General features: G+C 44.7%; 1 protein-coding gene across 1 annotated transcript; it reads left to right on the forward strand.

The window, feature by feature from the left end:
- The first annotated feature begins 6,041 nt into the window (after nucleotides 1-6,041).
- LOC106612106 (transforming growth factor beta-2 proprotein) lies at nucleotides 6,042-19,414 on the forward strand. The gene is made up of 7 exons (XM_014212963.2): nucleotides 6,042-7,116; nucleotides 7,279-7,442; nucleotides 10,342-10,474; nucleotides 10,685-10,795; nucleotides 15,107-15,293; nucleotides 15,540-15,693; nucleotides 18,970-19,414. Exons 1-7 carry the CDS (start codon nucleotides 6,723-6,725, stop codon nucleotides 19,126-19,128), a joined length of 1,302 nt encoding a protein of 433 aa, XP_014068438.1. The 5' UTR covers nucleotides 6,042-6,722; the 3' UTR covers nucleotides 19,129-19,414.
- The last annotated feature ends 3,107 nt before the right edge of the window (nucleotides 19,415-22,521 follow it).

Below are 22,521 nucleotides of genomic sequence, written 5' to 3' on the forward strand. Positions count from 1 at the left end.
TAACAGAGAGTAGCAGCAGTGTTGAGGGTTCAATGCAAATAGTCTGGGTAGCCATTTGATTAGCTGTTCAGGCTTGGGGGTAGAAGCTGTTTAGAAGCCTCTTGGACCTAGACTTGGCGCTCCGGTACCGCTTGCCGTGCGGTAGCAGAGAGAACAGTCTATGACTAGGGTGGCTGGAGTCTTTGACAATTTTTAGGGCTTTCCTCTGACCGGTGATGTACTGGGCCATTCGCACTACCCTTTGTAGTGTCTTGCGGTCAGAGGCCGAGCTGCTGCCATACCAGGCAGTGATGCAACCCGTCAGGATGCCCTCGATGGTGCAGCTGTAAAACCTTTTGAGGATCTGAGGATCCATGCCAAATCTTTTCAGTCTCCTGAGGGGGAATAAGTTTTGTCGTGCCCTCTTCATTACTATCTTGGTGTGGTTGGACCATGTTAGCTTGTTGGTGATGTGGACGCCAAGGAACTTGACGCTCTCAACTGCTCCACTACAGCCCCGTCGATGAGAATGGGGGCTTGCTCGGTCCTCCTTTTCCTGTAGTCCACAAGGGGGCAGTGTTCTGGTCTAAAAGCACGGTTTCGACTGCTCCTACAGTTTTGCTTCAGTACTGCAGTTTAACTGACACGGCCCAGAAAGACAGTTTTCATACACTGCCACATAGAGAAGTCAGATTTGAACATTCCAAATAAGACACTTCAGTCATTGTGCACAAAACATCCATTGAATAATTCAAATAATTGTCGCTGAGGCTGATTTGTTTTCTCCATCACTTACAGCCGAAGATATTAACATTTTATATTCATCGAATGTCTGCCATGTTTTTGGATGACGTGATGATGTCGTCACTGCTCGCGATGCTCCCTGGGCACACTATTGCACGTGTAATGTTGGTCCGTAAAAACCGGATGCAACCCGGATATAGACGGTCAATGAATCGGCGTATGCAAACATGAGTAGATCACCTTTTAAACAACGGTCAGACATCTTTGACACAGTCTCCAGTTCATATTATACCTCAGTGGTGACAGCATGGGCAGCGCCAATGAGGCTATCTCCATTGTAAAGTAGTCCATTTTATTCTTCACTATTGGCTGATTCCTCCTGATGACCCAGTTGGACATGACTCCAACAGGAGGGATTAGCCAATGAAATTGGAAATCCCACCCAGTTGACTTCATTAAAATGGTGGATGCCCTCAATTGTTTTGCCTATGCTAATACGGCCCTTTGGCCACTAGAGGCCTCTATCATTCTCTATGGTCCCTTCCTGTTTGGTTCCGTTTGCTCTGTTTACTACCGTTTGGTTCTTAAACGGAGTTATTTAAAGCTACTGTATCCAACGGAGGTAGAATAGTTAACTAGTCTTACAGCTATTCTTTGGTCTAACTAATACAGATAGGTTTTTACCTAAATTCTAAGTCTTGATTCTTGTTCTAGTGATTGTGGTTGTATGGCAATATTACTGTCTTATACTAACTACTTCCTAACTGTGGTCTTTCTCCAGCTGGGTCTTCTCCAGGGCTTACCTGCAGAACAGGTCACAGACTATGAGAAGAATGAAGACTTCCTGCGTAAAATACACAGGGTTTCGCTGGAGGTGAGGTTTGTGGTGGCTAATTTCCGCATTACCAAATGAGGATTTACAAACACACCAGTCCGAGTTAAAACTACATCTTTAATACTTAAGATACTTTTGCAAAAGTTCTTGACCCCACCAATGCATTCTCTCAAATGAAACATTTAATGAGGTGCTTACAGAATGGCTCAGGGATCTTTTATAGCAACGATACAGCCCCTTCAACGTACATTGACAAACCACAGATACTTAGTAACAGTTCACAAAGGTTACGTTTTGTATGACAGATATCCATAAAACACATCAGACAGTAACTGCTATGTCAACCTGGTTCATTATATAGCCCAGTATCTGGTCTCCTTAGAACTGACCCTCCCAGGTACGGTATAGAACGAAAACACCATTTCATCCAATGGCATATATCAATTGTCAACTCTAGATACTCCCATCTCAAGCAAACCCCCTCTTGACCCCACTCCTGGACAGGCTCACTGGAGGGAGTGAGCCTCTAGGCCATATATTATCACAGGATAAGTGTGAGATCTAAGAGACCATGGTCCCAGACACTGCCATAAACCTCCCCACAATAAGGAAAAGGAGGGTGTGACTTGCTCACAGACATTGTGGAGACAAGTCATTGGTTCCCCAGTAATCACGCCATCCCTTCACATGGTTTAAGCATAGGTAAAGACACATTCCCATGACGACAAGTCTGACCTCTCCTCTCTCTGGGCCCCAAGTGTCTGGGCCCCAAGTGTCTGAGCCCCAGCTGTCTGAGCCCCAGCTAAGGTAGACGTGCAACTGAAAAGACACCAGAGTCCAATGGACACTTTCTAATGACAAGTACCTCAAATAAGCATATTATACTAATAAAACATCTTAATTATCTATGTTACCCAACTAATTCTGATTCGTCCACGACAGGTTCACCATAAATAACCTGATATTGGTCTTCATTACTTGAGTCAACTCCATATTTTGGTGAATAGGAGGATGCGTACTGCTTTTATTACTAGGGGAATATGAGGACATCTAGTGGTCAGGTTAGGTAGAGTCCCAGTCACATTCCCTCTGGCTGTTTCATTCTGCTTGATAAATTGTAGGTTGTGTGATTGTAGGTTTCCATTCTTTTCCTATGTAAACACACTGCATTGTGTAAACTATAACCCTATTGTCACTAGGGCTGTGACAATACCAGTATCGCAATATGTTTTCCATGGCAAAAATAAAAACATGAAGCAGACCAAACTCTTTGGTCCTTTAAAAAGCTGCTGTATGTAAAATAGTGTGTGCTATAGCTTGGACATAAATACATGTGACTCTGGATGACAACATGATGTTTGTTTCCAACATTAGGACTGTTTTCCTAAACAAGTTAAATCCACTTTGTGTTTTGTTTCCTTGCCATGATACTAACGAGTATCATCCTGGCCCTAATTGGCACACACACAGAGAGTAACCACAGGTGATGTGAAGTGTATCTGTCTCTCTTCTGTCCAGGTGGAGGTGCTGGAGGGCTGTCTGCAGTGCCCAGAGTCTGGCTGTGAGTTCTCCAGAACCCGGGGGGTCCCCAACATGCTGCTGGATGAGGCACAGTGGAGAGTGGTTGGGAGGGGGGGGGGTTGGTTACCCCCAACATGGGCTCTTAGATGTACAGAGAGAAATACACCACTTATCCATACGGTAACCCCCCATTCGCCCTTCTCCACCATCTCACACCAACCATTCATTGTATGGGACTGCTGGCATTAGAAGTGAGGGGAAAAAATGGATTCCTGTTTAAGACTGAATAGGAAGAAGTATATGTTGAAGTGGTTACATAGTACAGTACATGGGGCAATGGGATGTGAATACACCGCTGCCCCCAGAAAACCACAGAACGGATGTGAATACACCGCTGCCCCCAGAAAACCACAGAACGGATATGAATACACCGCTGCCCCCAGAAAACCACAGAACGGATGTGAATACACCGCTGCCCCCAGAAAACCACAGAACGGATGTGAATACACCGCTGCCCCCAGAAAACCACAGAACGGATGTGAATACACCGCTGCCCCCAGAAAACCACAGAACGGATGTGAATACACCGCTGCCCCCAGAAAACCACAGAACGGATGTGAATACACCGCTGCCCCCAGAAAACCACAGAACGGATGTGAATACACCGCTGCCCCCAGAAAACCACAGAACGGATGTGAATACACCGCTGCCCCCAGAAAACCACAGAACGGATGTGAATACACCGCTGCCCCCAGAAAACCACAGAACGGATGTGAATACACCGCTGCCCCCAGAAAACCACAGAACGGATGTGAATACACCGCTGCCCCCAGAAAACCACAGAACGGATGTGAATACACCGCTGCCCCCAGAAAACCACAGAACGGATGTGAATACACCGCTGCCCCCAGAAAACCACAGAACGGATGTGAATACACCGCTGCCCCCAGAAAACCACAGAACGGATATGAATACACCGCTGCCCCCAGAAAACCACAGAACGGATGTGAATACACCGCTGCCCCCAGAAAACCACAGAACGGATGTGAATACACCGCTGCCCCCAGAAAACCACAGAACGGATATGAATACACCGCTGCCCCCAGAAAACCACAGAACGGATGTGAATGCTTCTATGTTGTCCAATATCTGGGAGATGATTTTGTTTAATTTATTCATTTAATAAAAGTGTAATTCCTTGGTTTCCTTGCAACCCTAAAATACTTTCCCTTGTAATTAAGTTACACAGATAAATAAATCCAGGTTCAGACCTCCAATACAGTTAAACATGTATACCGGTATTATATCCACTCATGAATGAAAGGTAATGTCAAACTGTGATAAATCACCAAACCATGTCCTTGAGTTTGTCGCAGGTCAGGAGAACTGCTGAGAGCTAGATGACGTGGCGATCCGTGACTATATTTTGGACTGAGGGAAAGATAAAAAACTCCAGCCAGGGATAAGTTGTTTTTGAGGAAGTATTTTTCTACCCACGCATTGCAATACCACAACTAACCACTAGGCCCCTTTGATCCATTCACCCCAGGTCAGACAGTCAGAAGCACTGGCTGTTGCCAAACAACCCTAGATCCACATAGGCAAAATTTACTCTGAGCGGCTGTGGGGGGCACACTGTCTGAAGCTTTGGGGCACAGCAATAACATTCATGTTGAAACAAAGTGTTCCCAATCTTCCCATGCAGTGTTATCATTTTTAGAAACCTTGCCAGGAGAGGAAAAAAGCCTGCCTGCCACAAGCTTTAGGGCTGACTGTGTCTCATTCTCTCTCTCTCCCTCTCTTTCTGTATCTATCTCTGTTTCTCTTCTCTCTCTCCATCTCTCCCTCTCTTTCTGTATCTCTCTGTTTCTCTTGTTTCTCTTCTCTCTCTCCATCTCTTTCTGTATCTATCTCTGTTTCTCTTCTCTCTCTCCATCTCTCCCTCTCTTTCTGTATCTATCTCTGTTTCTCTTCTCTCTCTCCATCTCTCCCTCTCTTTCTGTATCTATCTGTTTCTCTTCTCTCTCCATCTCTCCCTCTCTTTCTGTATCTATCTCTGTTTCTCTTCTCTCTCTCTCTCCATCTCTCCCTCTCTTTCTGTATCTATCTCTGTTTCTCTTCTCTCTCTCCATCTCTCCCTCTCTTTCTGTATCTATCTCTGTTTCTCTTCTCTCTCTCCATCTCTCCCTCTCTTTCTGTATCTATCTCTGTTTCTCTTCTCTCTCTCTCTCCATCTCTCCCTCTCTTTCTGTATCTCTCTCCATCTCTCCCTCTCTTTGTGTATCTATCTCTGTTTCTCTTCTCTCTCTCCTACTTACTGCAATTACAGCTTTGGAGCCAAAACTATAATAACAGCATAATGGGATGAGGAAGCTGCAATAAAAGCCTCCGCTGACAGATTAACAGTCCCGGACTTCTGAACTGTAATTAACAATGAAACTGGCAAGAAGAGGGAGAGAGAAAGACCGAGACATGGTGGGACTGGATAACTGGGCTACTCATTTCTTATAACTGAATGAAAATGAAAAGATTTCAGGAAGTACTAGGAGTGGGACAAATGGGTTACATTTATGTAGGACACACACTTAGGAGACATGTCACAGTTATGGAAATAACTAAAGGGGAAGACAAATGAAACCATGTCAGTCAAATATGACAAGCCAAGGATTTAGCAAACTCCATCTATCTCTTTTTTGCTTTTCAATAGTGACTGGGTATGAAACGGTGGTTTGATATGTTTGAACAGGATACTTACCTGGGGATAGAAGGGAGGCCTGTGCAAACATTTTTGTGGTGGGGAGAATCTCCAGAAATATTTCTTCCTGTGTGTGTACATGTGTGTGCTGAATTGATGAGGGAGATGTCTAATAACACACACCCATCACTTTGGTGGCACCCCACCCACTAGCTCTCACATGCGACCTCTCTCTCCCTCTGTTTCTCACACACACACACATTGCATTGCACACTGAAGTTAGTGTCCCACAGCTCTGGATAATATTTTTATTGCCAAGGAATGAAAGAGTGGCATCAGACCTTTTCGCTATAGTGGAACGTTTTTCCCTCTGATATCTGTATAAAAAGAATCAAGAGGAGGATTCATTTTCTAAGGATGGGATTGTACCAAAGCTTACCTTAAACTCTATAATATATTTACACTTTTCTGGAGGAGTTGTCTATCGGGAATGCAAATACCTCTTTCATAGAGGATTTTATTATAGTAGAACTTTTATGTAGTGTGAGAATTTGAGTAGCCAACCATGCTGCTTGGTTTCCATCTCAAAATGTTCTCAAAATTGTATCAGGAATCTCTATAGCATTCAGTTCTTAGACTTTAAGGAACACGTATGGACAGTCATTATTTTCTATATGCTCAGAAATGGCTCTCGGAGAAAATGATTAAATAAACACTTTTGAAATAATTGTAACCAACTTTATGCTAATACGCCATAGCTTCTCTATTCTAGCTGCATTTCTTTTATACTATTATTTGGCTATTATTTTTACAAACGTTGGACATTTTCTTTAAAAGTGTATTTCTGGGGTTGATAGACGGTCGCCAGGATAGCAGAGTAACAGGTCCTCATTGCGTATTGGACTGCACCGGACACCACACAGACTGAAAGATTCCTAAAGATTTCATATGGAGCCGAGTGACCCCCTTCATCCATCTGACCACCGGACTATGTGGCTTACCCACCTCGCCCTGCTGCTGCTCCGGCTGGCGGTGTCCGCCGAGGGGCTCTCCACCTGCCAGTCATTCAGCCTGGATGATCAGAAATCCAAGCGCATCGAGGCCGTCCGCGGGCAGATCCTCAGCAAGCTCCGCTACCGGAGCCCACCCGAGCCCCCCGCACCTAGCCCACAGCCCGAGGCCGTACCCGCTGAGGTAATGCTACTCTACAACAGCACCAGAGAGCTGTTGAAGGAGCGTGCGCGTCAGTCCGATTCCGCGTGCGACCGAGAGAGCAGCGAGGAGGATTATTACGCAAAGGAGGTTCAGCGCATAGACATGCTTAGGCAGCGCACGGACACAAGTGAGTGGAGTCTTAATATCAACATAATTGAATGGAATGTTTATACATTACTGTTATGCATGCGTTAAGGTCTCCAGATACCTCTATTACTGTCGTAACTGTGTGTGTGTCATTATTTAGTATATGTTGCAACTTTATTGATACGCCTCTCCACTCTTGTAGATGCAGTGAACCCTCCAGTCCCCAGCCCATATTACAGAGTGGTGGGGTTCGATGTGAGTGGTGTGGACAGGAACTCCAGCACCCTGGTCAAAGCTGAGTTCAGAATCTACAGGACACCAAACCCCCAGGCCCGCACCTCAGAGCAGAGAGTAGAGATCTATCAGGTACAGGATCAGTGGGGTGTATTCATGGAAGCCAGGCTTCCCCAAAATATTGACAAAGAAAAAAAGCATTAAATGTATCTTTTGTCTCTGTTTCATAAATGTCCTTCAATTTGCAAAAGGCTGAATGTTTCTCATCGGAGAAAGCATCTGATGCTGTCTGGTCCAAAGGAGTATGACTTTGTTTCCGCTAGTAGCATTGAATGCAAGGGAAGCCAGCTAGCATTTAATCTCCCTTGATCAAAAATATTAAATGATAACCAATCAGCGTTGAGCTAAACTGAGTGAGCTCAGCTGTGAATGGTCATGGCGCACAAAAAAAAAGTGTCAAGGGAAGCCAGTTTGGATTTGGCTTCAGACTAATAAAATTAGAAGCCAAACATCATTATTGACAAAAAAAAACTTGAATTGTTGCATCTCTTTGTGTTGTCCAGCCCTTTCCTAAATTAGCCACCTATGGACATATGGATTTGTGGTTTATATTTAATTATCCGTACTGGCCTACTACACCGGCTCTGAAGCCCATCGGATGTGGCAGGGCTTGCAAACTACTACGGATTACAAAGGGAAACCTCATCACTAAGCTAAAGCTCATGAGGAAAGCTCATCACTAAGCTAAAGACCCTGGGTCTAAACACCTCACTCTGCAACTGGATCCTGGACTTCCTGATGGGCTGATGGGCCGTTGTCGGTAAATCAGTAGTTGTTTAGTAGTCCGAAAATGTCAAACATTACCTTGCTTGACCATGCTGTAGGCCTAAGGCCGAGACAATAAGAAGACAGTGGCAGAAAAAATGTCACAGTTACATGGCCTACAGCATGGTCAAGCAAGGTAATGTTTGACATTTTCGGACTACTAAACAACTACTGATTTAGAACCACAGAGAGTTACAGCAAGTCACAAAGAAAACAGGAGCTGCCTCCACTATTCCAGCACCATTTCAACATCAACATCATCTAATCACCTATGCTTAGTCTAATACAATGACAACTAAAAAGATATTTAAAAAAGTAAGGTAATACAATAACGAGGCTATAGACAGGGGGTACTGGTAACAAGTCAAGTAACATAAGTGTATTTGTCACATGTCCCGAATACAACAGGTGAAATGCTTACTTGCAAGTCCTTAACCAACAGTGGAGTTCAAGAAATAAAATATTTACTAAATAAAGTCAAGTAAAAAAAATTGAATCAATTCAAAAGTAACAAGAAATGTACACAACAATAACGAGGCTATATACAGGGGGTGCCAGTGCATTCGGAAAGTATTCAGACCCCATGACTTTTTCCACATTTTGTTATATTACAGCCTTGTTCTAAAATGTCTTAAATAAAAGAAAATCCTCAATCTACACACAATACCCCATAATGACAAAGCAAATAAAAGCTTTTTAGAAATGTTTTCTAATTTATTAAATATCTTATTTACGTAAGTATTCAGACCCTTTGATATGAGACTCGAAAGTGAGCTCTGGTGCATCCTGTTTCTATTGATCATCCTTGAGATGTTTCTACAACTTGGAGTCCACCTGTGGTAAATTCAATTGATTGGACATGATTTGGAAAGGCACACACCTGTCTATATAAGTTGACAGTGCATGTCAGAGCAAAAACCAAGCCATGAGGTCGAAGGAATTTTCTGTAGAGCTCCGAGACAGGATTGTGTCGAGGCACAGATTTGGGGAAGGGTACCAAAAAATGTCTGCAGCATTGAAGGTCCCCAAGAACACAGTGGCCGCCATCATTCTTACATGAAAGAAGTTTGGAATCACCAAGACTCTTCCTAGAGCTGGTCACCCCAGCCAAACTGAGCAATCGGGGGAGAAGGGCCTTGGTCAGGGAGGTGACCAAGAACCAAATGGTCACTCTGACAGAGCTTCTCTGTGGAGATGAACCTTCCAGAAGGACAACCATCTATGCAGCACTCCATTAATCAGGCCTTTATGGTAGAGTGTCCAGGCGGAAGCCACTCAGTAAAAGGCACATGACAGCCCACCTGGAGTTTGCCAAAAGGCCCCTAAAGAATCTCAGACCATGAGAAACAAGATTCTCTGGTCTGATGAAACCAAGATTGAACTATTTGGCCTGAATGCCAAGCGGTTGTGGTAGAATCATGCGGTGGGGATGTTTTTCAGCAGCAGGGACTGGAAGACTAGTCAGAATCGAGGGAAAGATGAACGGAGAAAAGTACAGAGAGATCCTTGATGAAAACCTGATCCAGAGCGCTCTGGACCTCCGACTGGTGCGAAGGTTCACCTTCCAACAGGACAACGATCCTAAGCACACAGCCAAGACAACGTAGGAGTGGCTTTGGGACAAGTTTCTGAAAGTCCTTGAGTGGCCCAGCCAGAGCCCCGGTCTGAATACTTATGTACATGTGTTATTTCGGGGGGGGGGGGGTTGTAATAAATGTGCAAAATTTTCTAAACTGTTTTTACTTTCTCATTATGGGTTATTGTGTGTAGATGAGGGGGGGAAATGATTTAATCAATTTTAGAATAAGGTTGTGACCTAACAAAATGTGGAAAAAGTCAAGGGGTCTGAATACTTTCCGAATGCACTGTATATATCACGGTTTCAAGGCAAATGAAGCAAATAGAGCAAACAACACAATTGTCAGAACACATAGGTTGTAATATGGCCTTTTTTTCTGGATTGGCTTCCCCAGTGATTTAACCCACTCACCGATACTGTATGGTATATCATATTACACTATTACATTACCTGTACCAGGTATTACAATATTACTTTCCTGTACAAAGGGTTACAACATCATACTTCATGAACCCATGTCAGAATCAATCAATTTGTTGTTACAACATCTCAGAACTTCACTGGTATCACAGTTTGCTGGAGTTGTGAACTGATGCGTCTCTCCGGTTCTCCCTCTGTCTCTGACAGGTGATAAAACCAGAAGAGGCAACAGGTCCCTCGCAGAGATACATCAACTCCAGAACGGTTCGCCCACGGACCAAGGGGGCGTGGCTCTCGGTGGATGTCACAGACACTGTGACGGACTGGCTGGCTCATAGAGGTAAGTTGACAAGCCAATCACACGGCTCTATAACCCTTTATCTACTTAACAACATTCAAGGTGTCAAACTTAACATTTGAGGTGTAACTTGGATGAATGTTTCAGATTTTGCTCTACACATGATTTAGAGGTTAATACTGTATCTGTTTTCTCCTCTCACCATCTCTCTACCCCTACTCCGTCATCTCATCCTCCGTATCACTCTTTCAGAGAGGAACCTGGGTTTGAAGCTGGGTGTTCACTGTCCGTGCTGCACCTTCGTTCCCTCCACCAACAGCATCGTGTTCAATAAGAGCGAGGAGCTGGAGGCGCGCTTCGCTGGTCTGCTTGTTGTAGAACCTGTTAATGTTATGTAACAGACACATGGCTCTTTTAATTAATGATTGAACTTCTCAACTCACACAGCTGTCGTGTCTCTGACTATGATTAAATTATATGACATGCTATTTTATCAAATCGATTACCTAACTTAATTTGATTACGTGATTGAATTATACCATGCAACAATTAAACCGTTAATAACCTGGGGCACCACGGAAGCATTCATTTAAATAGAGCGGTTATCTCCCGAATCCACTCTCAATAGCAGTCAATTATTAATCGTCACCTCGATCGATCTCATTCTGATTGTCGTAGGTACTTGGTTATCTGCACGAACCCTAGCTAATAAGTTGAATCAGCAATACACAATTTGGCTTTATTTATTTACTAAATATTCACACAGAATGACATATACATACAGACATACATACATACATGCGTCAATTACTAATCATGTCATGAAAAGCCCCTAGTGGACTAACCAGATATGGGGGTTGGGTTTGAATGAAAGAGCGGGAAAACTGAGGGACAAAGGGATTGAATCTATCAAACCTTGAGACGGTATGCTACAGTAAATACAGTCTTATGCATTCTAATAGCCACCCATTCGGAAAAGAAAAATGCAAGATATATACAGTTGAAGTCGGAAGTTTACATACACTTAGGTTGGAATCATTAAAACTCGTTTTTCAACCACTCCAAATATTTCTTGTTAGCAAACTATAGTTTTGGCAAGTCGGTTAGGACATCTACTTTGTGCTTAACACAAGTCATTTTTCCAACAATTGTTTATAGACAGATTATTTCACTGTATCACAATTCCAGTGGGTCAGAAGTTTACATACACTAAGTTGACTGTGCCTTTAAACAGCTTGGAAAATTCCAGAAAATGATGTCATGGCTTTAGAAGCTTCTGATAGGCTTATTAACATAATTTGAGTCAATTGGACCTGGACCTGTGGATGTATTTCAAGGCCTGCCTTCAAACTCAGTGCCTCTTTGCTTGACATCATGGGAAAATCAAAAGAAAATCAGCCAATACCTCAGAAAAAAATTGTAGACCTCAAGTCTAGTTCATCCTTGGGAGCAATTTCCAAACACCTGAAGGTACCACGTTTATCTGTACAAACAATAGTACGCAAGTATAAACACCATGGGATCACACAGCCATCATACAGCTCAGGAAGGACACACGTTCTGTCTCCTAGCGATGAACGTACTTTGGTGCGAAAAGTGCAAATCAATCCCAGAACAACAGCAAATGACCTTGTGAAGATGCTGGAGGAAACAGGTACAAAAGTATCTATATCCACAGTAAAACAAGTCCTATATCGACATAACCTGAAAGGCCACTCAGCAAGGAAGAAGCCACTGCTCCCAAACTGCCATAAAAAAGCCAGACCATGGTTTGCAACTGCACATGAGGTCAAAGATCGTACTTTTTGGAGAAATGTCCTCTGGTCTGATGAAACAAAAATAGAACTGTTTGGCCATAATGACCATCGTTATGTTTGGAGGAAAAAAGGGGGAGGCTTGCAAGCCGAAGAACACCATCCCAACCGTGAAGCACAGGGGTGGCAGCATCATGTTGTGGGGGTGCTTTGCTGCAAGAGGTTCTGGTGCACTTCTTAAACAAGATGGCATCATGAGGGAGGAAAATTATGTGGATATATTGAAGCAAAGTCAAGGTATTGGAGTGGCCATCACAAAACCCTAACCTCAGGCCCATAGAAAATGTGTTGGCAGAACTGAAAAAGCGTGTGCGAGCAAGGAGGCCTACAAACCTGATATTTAAATAAATAATTCTCCCTTCTCAGTGGTTGGAGAGCTCGACTGAAAAATTGTTTACCAAGTTACCAATTACTTTGCACAATCAGTTACACCAGCTCTGTCAGTAGGAATGGGCCAAAATTCACCCAACTTATTGTGGGTAGCATGTGGAAGGCTACCCAAAATGTTTGACCCAAGTTAGACAATTTAAAGGCAATACACTCAATTAGTATTTGGTAGCATGTAAACTTCTGACCCACTGGGAATGTGATTAAAGAAATAAAAGCTGAAATAAATAATTCTCTACTATTATTCTGACATTTCATATTCTTAAAATAAAGTGGTGATCCTAACTGATCTAAGACAGGGAATTTTTACCAGGATTAAATGTCAGGAATTGTGAAAAACTGAGTTTTAATGTATTTGGCTAAGGTTCATGTACACTTCCGACTTCAACTGTATATTTACTCTAAGCTGCACTTCGATAGATGGGTCAAAGATGGAAGACTGGTTTACCCAGCAGTGATTGCCATTGTCCTTTGAAGAATCTTTCTGGTCGTAGTGTTGTAGAGCGAATACATTAAAGTACCCTGTCATTCTTCTGAGATTATCTGTCCTTTCCTAGGCCACGTGCGTTTACAGCTGATGTTGATAACTCGACGTCTAGGTTTCACTTCTTCTTTAGTGAATAATCGTTCAAAGTTCATACCAAGTTGCCATGATCAGCTCGCGCTGTATTCTGGCTGGTCTGGTCGAAATTCACCATTCCAGCATGGTGATCATGACCTCCACGTTGAAATTCACCATTCCAGCGTGGTGATCATGACCTCCACGTTGAAATTCACCATTCCAGCGTGGTGATCATCACCTCCACGTTGAAATTCACCATTCCAGCATGGTGATCATGACCTCCACGTTGAAATTCACCATTCCAGCATGGTGATCATGACCTCCACGTTGACATTCACCATTCCGGCATGGTGATCATCACCTCCACGTTGAAATTCACCCTTTTAAACGTTTGGACAGCAAATCAAATCAAATGTATTTATATAGCCCTTTTTACATCAGCTGATATCTCAAAGTGCTGTACAGAAACCCAGCCTAAAACCCCAAACAGCAAGCATTGCAGGTGTAGAAGCACGGTGGCTAGGAAAAACTCCCTAGAAAGGCCAAAACCTAGGAAGAAACCTAGAGAGGAACCAGGCTATGAGGGGTGGCCAGTCCTCTTCTGGCTGTGCCGGGTGGAGATTATAACAGCACATGGCCTAGATGTAACAGCAGTCCTAACATTTCTGGAACTAAATGTTCATTTCATCAGGTTGTAGTTGAAATGAGTCCTTTTAAACGTATGGACACCAGTCCTCACGTCATCGGGAACGGAGTTGACTTCTGTCAACGGGCTTTTGTATTGGGGGAGTGTCACGGCTTTCTTCGTCGGAGGACGATATAGCGAAATCGTCGTCTGAAAAGGTGGACCAATATGCAGCAGAGTTGGTGTTCATTTTCTTAATTTATTAACGAACGTTGAACACGAAAAAAAACAAGAAAACAATAAGCACGACAAATGACAGTTTTGCAGGCTCACAAAAACACGCAATGCAAAAACAATCTCCCACAAATACAAGACAAACACACCCAACTAATATAGGACTTCCAATCAAAGGCAACACCAAACAGCTGCCTTCAATTGGAAGTCCACCCCAATTAACTCAACATAGAAACACACTCACTAGACTACACATAGAAATACATAAACATAGACCATAACTCAAAACCCGGAAATAATAAATCAAACGCCCTCCTAACTAACACACCACCCTGAACCACATAAAACAAATACCCTCTGCCACGTCCTGACCAAACTACAATAACAATTAACCCTTATACTGGCCATGACGTGACAGGGAGAGAAGGGTGTGTTTCATAGTTCTCAACCAATGTCTGTTCACTTGGGCGTGGCCACTGAGTGAGCATAGCTTACTTATGAAAACAATTATTTCATTTAGAAGCTAAAATTACATTAACTTTTCACAAATAGTTTCATATTTAAACATTTAAATTGCACAACACTTCCATGTGAATCTGATAACTAGAATGTGTAGACTTTCCAAGATACAATTTATGTCGTCCTGTCATCAGATATAATGTCCCAGACACCAACTGATCTGACATCATATTCTTTAAGTACAAACAGACACTTTCAGCTGGTTGAGAAAGGGAAATATTGTTCCATTCCCCAACCTTTTGATGTTACCATACTCTCTCTATGTTAACAAAGGGCTTTCCAAGAGTCCATTCTGTAGAATGGAGAGAAAAGGGGGGAAAAGGGATTTATGGGGGATCATAAACATCACCCAACAGGGCAACAGGGCAACGTCATGACACAGCATTCTGGCTGACAAATGTTTCTGTTTTTTGTCTCCATGAGATCAATTTTCCCATGCACTGCAAAAAACACTTCTCTCTCCCTCCTCCTCTCCCCCCACTTCTTCTCCCTTCCCTGTCCCTTCTCCATGTCCTACTCCCTCTCTTCCTCAGGTCTGGATGATGAGCTGCTTCAGCAGCAGTTGCGGAGGCCAGGGTCAGGGCTGGCTAAGGGCCAGGTAGATTTTAGTACCAAGACCCCCCACCTCATCCTCACCTTGCTGCCCAGTTACAGGGTCGACAACCCAGGCAAGAAGAGCCGCAAAAAGAGGGCCACCGCAGACACCACCACCTGCTCCAGGTAGGGTAAGCACCTCAGATCCAGATGTCAAAAACGTAATGTTGTCTACAACCATACAAGATACTTAGAGGTTTCTCTTTAGTTTGGTCTTTGATATACAGAATTACTACACATTTGTTCATAACAATATTACAATCATCAATAATGTTGCAATCTATCGGAGGCTTATAGTTCTGAAACTGATAAAGTGCCTGTGTGGATCAGAATGAGAGAGTGTTTTCTCTCCATGTCTCCTACCCGTTTTAGGAACTCCGACGTGGACTGCTGTCTGCGATCGCTCTACATCGACTTCCGCCGGGACCTGAACTGGAAGTGGATCCACGAGCCGAAGGGCTACAAGGCCAATTTCTGCTCTGGCAGCTGCCCATACGTCTGGAGCGCTGACAGCCACTACAACATGGTTAGTTAACCCCCAACCACTACAACATGGTTAGTTAACCCCCCAACCACTACAACATGGTTAGTTAACCACTACAACATGGTTAGTTATCCCCCAACGACTACAACATGGTTAGTTATCCCCCAACAACTACAACATGGTTAGTTAACCCCCAACCACTACAACATGGCTAGTTAACCCCCAACCACTACAACATGGCTAGTTATCGCCCAACCACTACAACATGGTTAGTTATCCCCCAACCACTACAACATGGTTAGTTATCCCCCAACCACTACAACATGGTTAGTTATCCCCCAACCACTACAACATGGTTAGTTATCCCCAACCACTACAACATGGTTAGTTATCCCCCAACCACTACAACATGGTTAGTTATCCCCCAACCACTACAACATGGTTAGTTATCCCCCAACCACTACAACATGGTTAGTTATCCCCCAACCACTACAACATGGTTAGTTATCCCCCAACCACTACAACATGGTTAGTTATCCCCGAACCACTACAACATGGTTAGTTATCCCCGAACCACTACAACATGGTTAGTTAACCCCCAACCACTACAACATGGTTAGTTAACCCCCAACCACTACAACATGGTTAGTTAACCCCCAACCACTACAACATGGTTAGTTAACCCCCAACCACTACAACATGGTTAGTTAACCCCCAACCACTACAAAATGGTTAGTTAACCCCCAACCACTACAACATGGCTAGTTAACCCCCAACCACTACAACATGGCTAGTTATCGCCCAACCACTACAACATGGTTAGTTATCCCCCAACCACTACAACATGGTTAGTTATCCCCCAACCACTACAACATGGTTAGTTATCCCCCAACCACTACAACATGGTTAGTTATCCCCCAACCACTACAACATGGTTAGTTATCCCCCAACCACTACAACATGGTTAGTTATCCCCCAACCACTACAACATGGTTAGTTATCCCCCAACCACTACAACATGGTTAGTTATCCCCCAACCACTAGAACATGGTTAGTTATCCCCGAACCACTACAACATGGTTAGTTAACCCCCAACCACTACAACATGGTTAGTTAACCCCCAACCACTACAACATGGTTAGTTAACCCCCAACCACTACAACATGGTTAGTTAACCCCCAACCACTACAACATGGTTAGTTAACACCCAACCACTACAACATGGCTAGTTATCCCCCAACCACTACAACATGGTTAGTTAACCACTACAACATGGCTAGTTAACCCCCAACCACTACAACATGGCTAGTTATCAACCAACCACTACAACATGGTTAGTTAACCACTACAACATGGCTAGTTATCCCCCAACCACTACAACATGGCTAGTTATCAACCAACCACTACAACATGGTTAGTTATCCCCCAACCACTACAAAATGGTTAGTTAACCCCCAACCACTACAAAATGGTTAGTTAACCCCCAACCACTACAACATGGTTAGTTAACCACCACAACATGGTTAGTTAACCCCCAACCACTACAACATGGTTAGTTAATGACTCCTTGCTGTCCCCAGTCCACCTGGCCGTGCTGCTGCTCCAGTTTCAACTGTTCTGCCTGCGGCTATGGAACCCTGACCTGTTCACCGGACGTGCTTGTTGCACCCTCGACAACTACTATGATTATTATTATTTGACCATGCTGGTCATTTATGAACATTTTAACATTTTAACATTTTGACCATGTTCTGTTATAATATCCACCCTGCACAGCCAGAAGAGGACTGGCCACCCCTCATAGCCTGGTTCCTCTCTAGGTTTCTTCCTAGGTTTTTGGCCTTTCTAGGGAGTTTTTCCTAGGGAGTTTTTCCTAGCCACCGTGCTTCTTTCACATGCTTTGCTTGCTGTTTGGGGTTTTAGGCTGGGTTTCTGTACAGCACTTTGAGAATATCAGCTGATGTACGAAGGGCTATATAAAAATAAATTTGAAATTTGAGTTAACCCCCAACCACTACAACATGGTTAGTTATCCCCCAACCACTACAACATGGTTAGTTATCCCCCAACCACTACAACATGGCTAGTTAACCCCCAACCACTACAACATGGCTAGTTAACCCCCAACCACTACAACATGGTTAGTTAACCCCCAACCACTACAACATGGTTAGTAAACCCCCAACCACTACAACATGATTAGTTAACCCCCAACCACTACAACATGGTTAGTTAACCCCCAACCACTACAGTGGCATAAATGTTCTATCACCTCTGTCACAGTCAGGTCTTATGGCTTTATTACCACACACTCACAGTATGGTTAAAGGAAAACTCCACCATAAAAAACATGTTGGTATTTGTTTCATTAGTCCATTGTTGATATAGTCCCAAAGTGTTTTGCATGTCAGAAATCAAATTTAAGATTTATAACTTTCAGAATACAGAAATACAGCTGGTATGATGCAAAACACAGCATCATACTGGCTGTATTTTTCAAGTTATATACACTATATACACACACAAGTATGTGGACACCCCTTCAAATGAGTGGATTCGGCTATTTGAGCCACACCTGTTGCTGACAGGTGTATAAAATCGAGCACACAGCCATGCAATCTCCATAGACAAACATTTGCAGTAGAATGGCCTTACTGAAGAGCTCAACGTGGCACCGTCATAGGATGCCAGCTTTCCAACAAGTCAGTTCATCAGAATTTTGCCCTGCTAGAGCTGCCCTGGTCAACTGTAAGTGCTGTTATTATGAAGTGGAAACGTCTAGGAGCAACAACGACTCACCTGCGAAGTGTAGGCCACACAAGCTCACAGAACGGGACTGCTGAAGTGCATAAAAATCATCTGTCCTCGGTTGCAACACTCACTACCGAGTTCAAAACTGCCTCTGAAAGCAACGTCAGCATAAGATCTGTTCATAGGGAGCTTCATGAAATGGGTTTCCATGGCCGAGCAGCTACACACAAGCCTAAGATCAGCATGCGCAGTGCCAAGCGTAGGCTGGAGTGGTGTAAAGCTCCCCGCCATTAGACTCTGGAGCAGTGGAAACGCGTTCTCTGGAGTGATGGCTTCACCATCTGGCAGTCAAACGGACAAATCTGGGTTTGGTGGATGCCAGGAGTTTTTCATGGTTCGGGCTAGGCCCCTTAGTTCCAGTGAAGGGAAATCTTAACGCTACAGCATACAATGGAAAGGAAACCACTCATTTGTTTAAGCTATTCCTTTAAGTAGTGTTTTCAGTACTTGCATTTGTTTTTTTTATGTGATATTTCATGTGGTACTTTCACTTGCCCTCACACACAGATCCTGCCGCTGTATAACAAACTGAACCCTGAGGCGTCGGCATCTCCGTGCTGCGTACCTCAGGACCTGGAGCCTCTGACCATCGTTTACTTCATGGGCCGAACGCCCAAGGTAGAGCAGCTCTCCAACATGGTGGTCAAGTCCTGCAAGTGCCGCTGACGCAGGGAGCCCAGCGGCGGGACACGAGGAGGGACTACAACAAACTACCACTTTTGGTCCTCAAACAAAAAGGACAGCCTGACTATCTCTAGATATTTAACCCTTCATTTCACTATGACACATTTTACAGAGTCTGTCACAGATTATTTTTAAACTCACAAGCATGAAACTCTGAAAATCGTCGTCAGCAATGGGTCTTTTCCCCACTTTCATAAGGTTGAGAATATTGTAAATATTGAATTCCTTAATAGCTTTAAAATCTGATAAAGTATTTTGATTGGAAATACAATGCGTTCTTGTTGCATAAGACTCTGATCTCTACCAAGTTGACTGAAGGACCCAGTAACTCCACATAAGACCTCTGTTACTTAAGATCTGTGCATATTTACTGAATGGAGATGATTTTGATTTGAACTAGCTTTGCTTCTCTTTCTTTCAGACCAAAGGAGAGGGAGAGAAGGAGATGGAAAGGGGCTGGGAGGGAGGGAGAGAGAAGAGTCAGAGAGAGAGAGCGAGAGAGAGCGAAGAGTCAGAGAGCGAGAGAGAGCGAGAGAGAGCAAGAGTCAGAGAGCGAGAGAGAGCGAGAGAGAGCAAAGAGTCAGAGAGCGAAGAGTCAGAGAGCGAGAGAGAGCGAAGAGTCAGAGAGCGAGAGAGAGCGAGAGCGAGAAGAGCGAGAGCGAGAAGAGCGAGAGCGAGAAGAGCGAGAGAGAGCGAGCGAGAAGAGCGAGAGAGAGCGAGCGAGCGAGAAGAGTCAGAGAGAGCGAGCGAGCGAGAAGAGTCAGAGCGAGCGAGAAGAGTCAGAGCGAGCGAGCGAGCGAGCGAGAAGAGTCAGAGCGAGCGAGCGAGAAGAGTCAGAGCGAGCGAGAAGAGTCAGAGCGAGCGAGCGAGCGAGAAGAGTCAGAGCGAGCGAGAAGAGTCAGAGCGAGCGAGCGAGAAGAGTCAGAGCGAGCGAGCGAGCGAGAAGAGTCAGAGCGAGCGAGAAGAGTCAGAGCGAGCGAGAAGAGTCAGAGCGAGCGAGAAGAGTCAGAGCGAGCGAGAAGAGTCAGAGAGAGCGAGCGAGCGAGAAGAGTCAGAGAGAGCGAGCGAGAAGTCAGAGCGAGCGAGAAGAGTCAAAGCGAGCGAGAAGAGTCAGAGCGAGCGAGAAGAGTCAGAGCGAGCGAGCGAGAAGAGTCAGAGCGAGCGAGCGAGAAGAGTCAGAGCGAGCGAGCGAGAAGAGTCAGAGCGAGCGAGCAGAGTCAGAGAGAGCGAGCGAGCAGAGTCAGAGAGAGCGAGCGAGAGAGAAGAGTCAGAGAGAGCGAGCGAGAGAGAAGAGTCAGAGAGAGCGAGCGAGAGAGAAGAGTCAGAGAGAGCGAGCGAGAGAGAAGAGTCAGAGAGAGCGAGCGAGAGAGAAGAGTCAGAGAGAGCGAGCGAGAGAGCGAGCGAGAAGAGTCAGAGTGAGCGAGCGAGAGAGAATAGTCAGAGAGAGAGAGCGAGCGAGAAGAGTCAGAGTGAGCGAGCGAGAGAGAAGAGTCAGAGAGAGCGAGCGAGCGAGAGAGAAGAGTCAGAGCGAGAGAGAAGAGTCAGAGCGAGAGAGAGAAGAGTCAGAGCGAGAGAGAGAAGAGTCAGAGCGAGAGAGAGAAGAGTCAGAGCGAGAGAGAGAAGAGTCAGAGCGAGAGAAAGAGGCAGAGAGAAGAGAAGAGGCAGAGAGAGAGAGAGAGAGAGAGAGAGAGAAGAGAAGAGGCAGAGAGAGAGAGAGAGAGAGAGAGAGAGAAGAGAAGAGGCAGAGAGAGAGAGAGAGAGAGAGAGAGAGAGAAGAGAAGAGGCAGAGAGAGAGAGAAGAGAAGAGGCAGAGAGAGAGAAGAGAAGAGGCAGAGAGAGAGAGAAAAGAGGCAGAGAGAGAGAAGAGAAGAGGCAGAGAGAGAGAGAAAAGAGGCAGAGAGAGAGAGAGAGAGAGAGAGAGAGAGAGAGAGAGAGAGAGAGAGAAGAGACAGAGAGAGAGAAGAGACAGAGAGAGAGAAGAGACAGAGAGAGAGAAGAGGCTGAGAGAGAGAAGAGGCTGAGAGAGGAGGGAGCGAAGATGCTGAGAGAGGAGGGAGAGAGAAAAGAGGCTGAGAGAGGAGGCTGAGGGAGAGAGGATAGAGAGAGAGAAAGAGAGGAGAGGGAAAGCAAAAGAAAGTAGGGTAGAGAGTGAGGTTGTGTGTCCAGGCATTAAGGGCCTCCAGCCAGCTCTGCGGTCGAGGGCTGAAATCTGCCGCCGTAAACAGGATGTGAAAGATTTCCAGACATCGACCACTCACGCCAAATTTAAACCCATTTGTGGTCGGAGCAGAAAGAGGGAAGAAAACAGAAAGAGGCTTTGAAGGGAGAGACGTGGGCTCATAGGCCCAATTTGGAACACATCAGCTTTGGGCGGGGGTAGCTATTTTGCAGCCTTAGCAAATTTCTAACAATCAGGTCTGTCATTATTGGGCTTTTCACAGCTATAACCACACTTATCTGTCATGTACATTTACGTCTTGATTGCTGTTGCATGTATAATATGTTAGGTCGTGTTGTTAACATTGATCCAGTCATCGAAGTTTGGCCATGTTAATCACTTTTGATAAGAGGGCTCAACTCAAAATAAGTCCATCCTGAGGCTCAACTTATATTTGGGCCTTCTGGTATTTCAGGTAGGCCTGTGTGTGTGTGCGCGCATGAGAAAGAGAGAGAGAGAGCAAGAGAGGGGGAGGGAAGGCTAGGGAGATATACTGTAGAGTGCTGTATGTTTAATTCTATACTCTGGACTCCTGCGGTTGACACTGAACCTAGTGAGAAACAGAGTGGGTCGGCAGTCAGCCGCCAAGCCGGTCCGTTTTATGTGCCAAACACAGAAAGGTGATGAAAATGTGATACTGCCTAGAGACTTGAAACAGTAACCCAACTGGGCCTCCATTAATCCTCTTCTCATCCTCCCTCAGTCTTTCTGGGGAAAGGACGTGTGGCCTCTGTAGGGGGAGGAGGATGTTAGGGGGGCTGCAGTAAGGTCCCCCTCCCCCCCAGCATCTGTTAGTCCTTTCCACCTAACCACCCCTTACTATATTCAACCTGCACTTATCCCACATTAACACTCCTCTGGGTGTCTGAGTGTGTGTGTGTCTGACTCAGTGACCTTCAGAGAGTGTGTAGTGTGTGTGTGCGCGTTTGTAGTTTGCGTGTGCTGTACACGTACGATCTGACCTCCCTTCCACCCCACGTCTTCCCCAAGGCCTCTCCATGTATTATGTCATCTCAGGTAGGTTTGATGGAACTTTCCTTTATATATCCCGAGAAACAGAATGCCGTCAAAACAAAAGTTATGGGTCATTCCACGAAATGAGTCCCTTTTGAATCCCTTTGATATTTAAAAAAAGGCCCAATGCAGCCATTTTTATC

The sequence above is a fragment of the Salmo salar genome, chromosome ssa09, assembly GCF_905237065.1.
Source record: "Salmo salar chromosome ssa09, Ssal_v3.1, whole genome shotgun sequence".
NCBI classification, from domain to species: Eukaryota; Metazoa; Chordata; class Actinopteri; order Salmoniformes; family Salmonidae; genus Salmo; species Salmo salar.

Bases quoted from the DNA above. Each gene is read 5' to 3' on its own strand.
- LOC106612106 (XM_014212963.2), top strand. From the start codon at position 6,723: ATGGAGCCGAGTGACCCCCTTCATCCATCTGACCACCGGACTATGTGG. The intron at 7,117-7,278 runs GTGAGTGGAGTC...CCACTCTTGTAG, and splicing joins TAGGCAGCGCACGGACACAA to ATGCAGTGAACCCTCCAGTC. The intron at 10,796-15,106 runs GTCTGCTTGTTG...TCTCTTCCTCAG, and splicing joins GCTGGAGGCGCGCTTCGCTG to GTCTGGATGATGAGCTGCTT.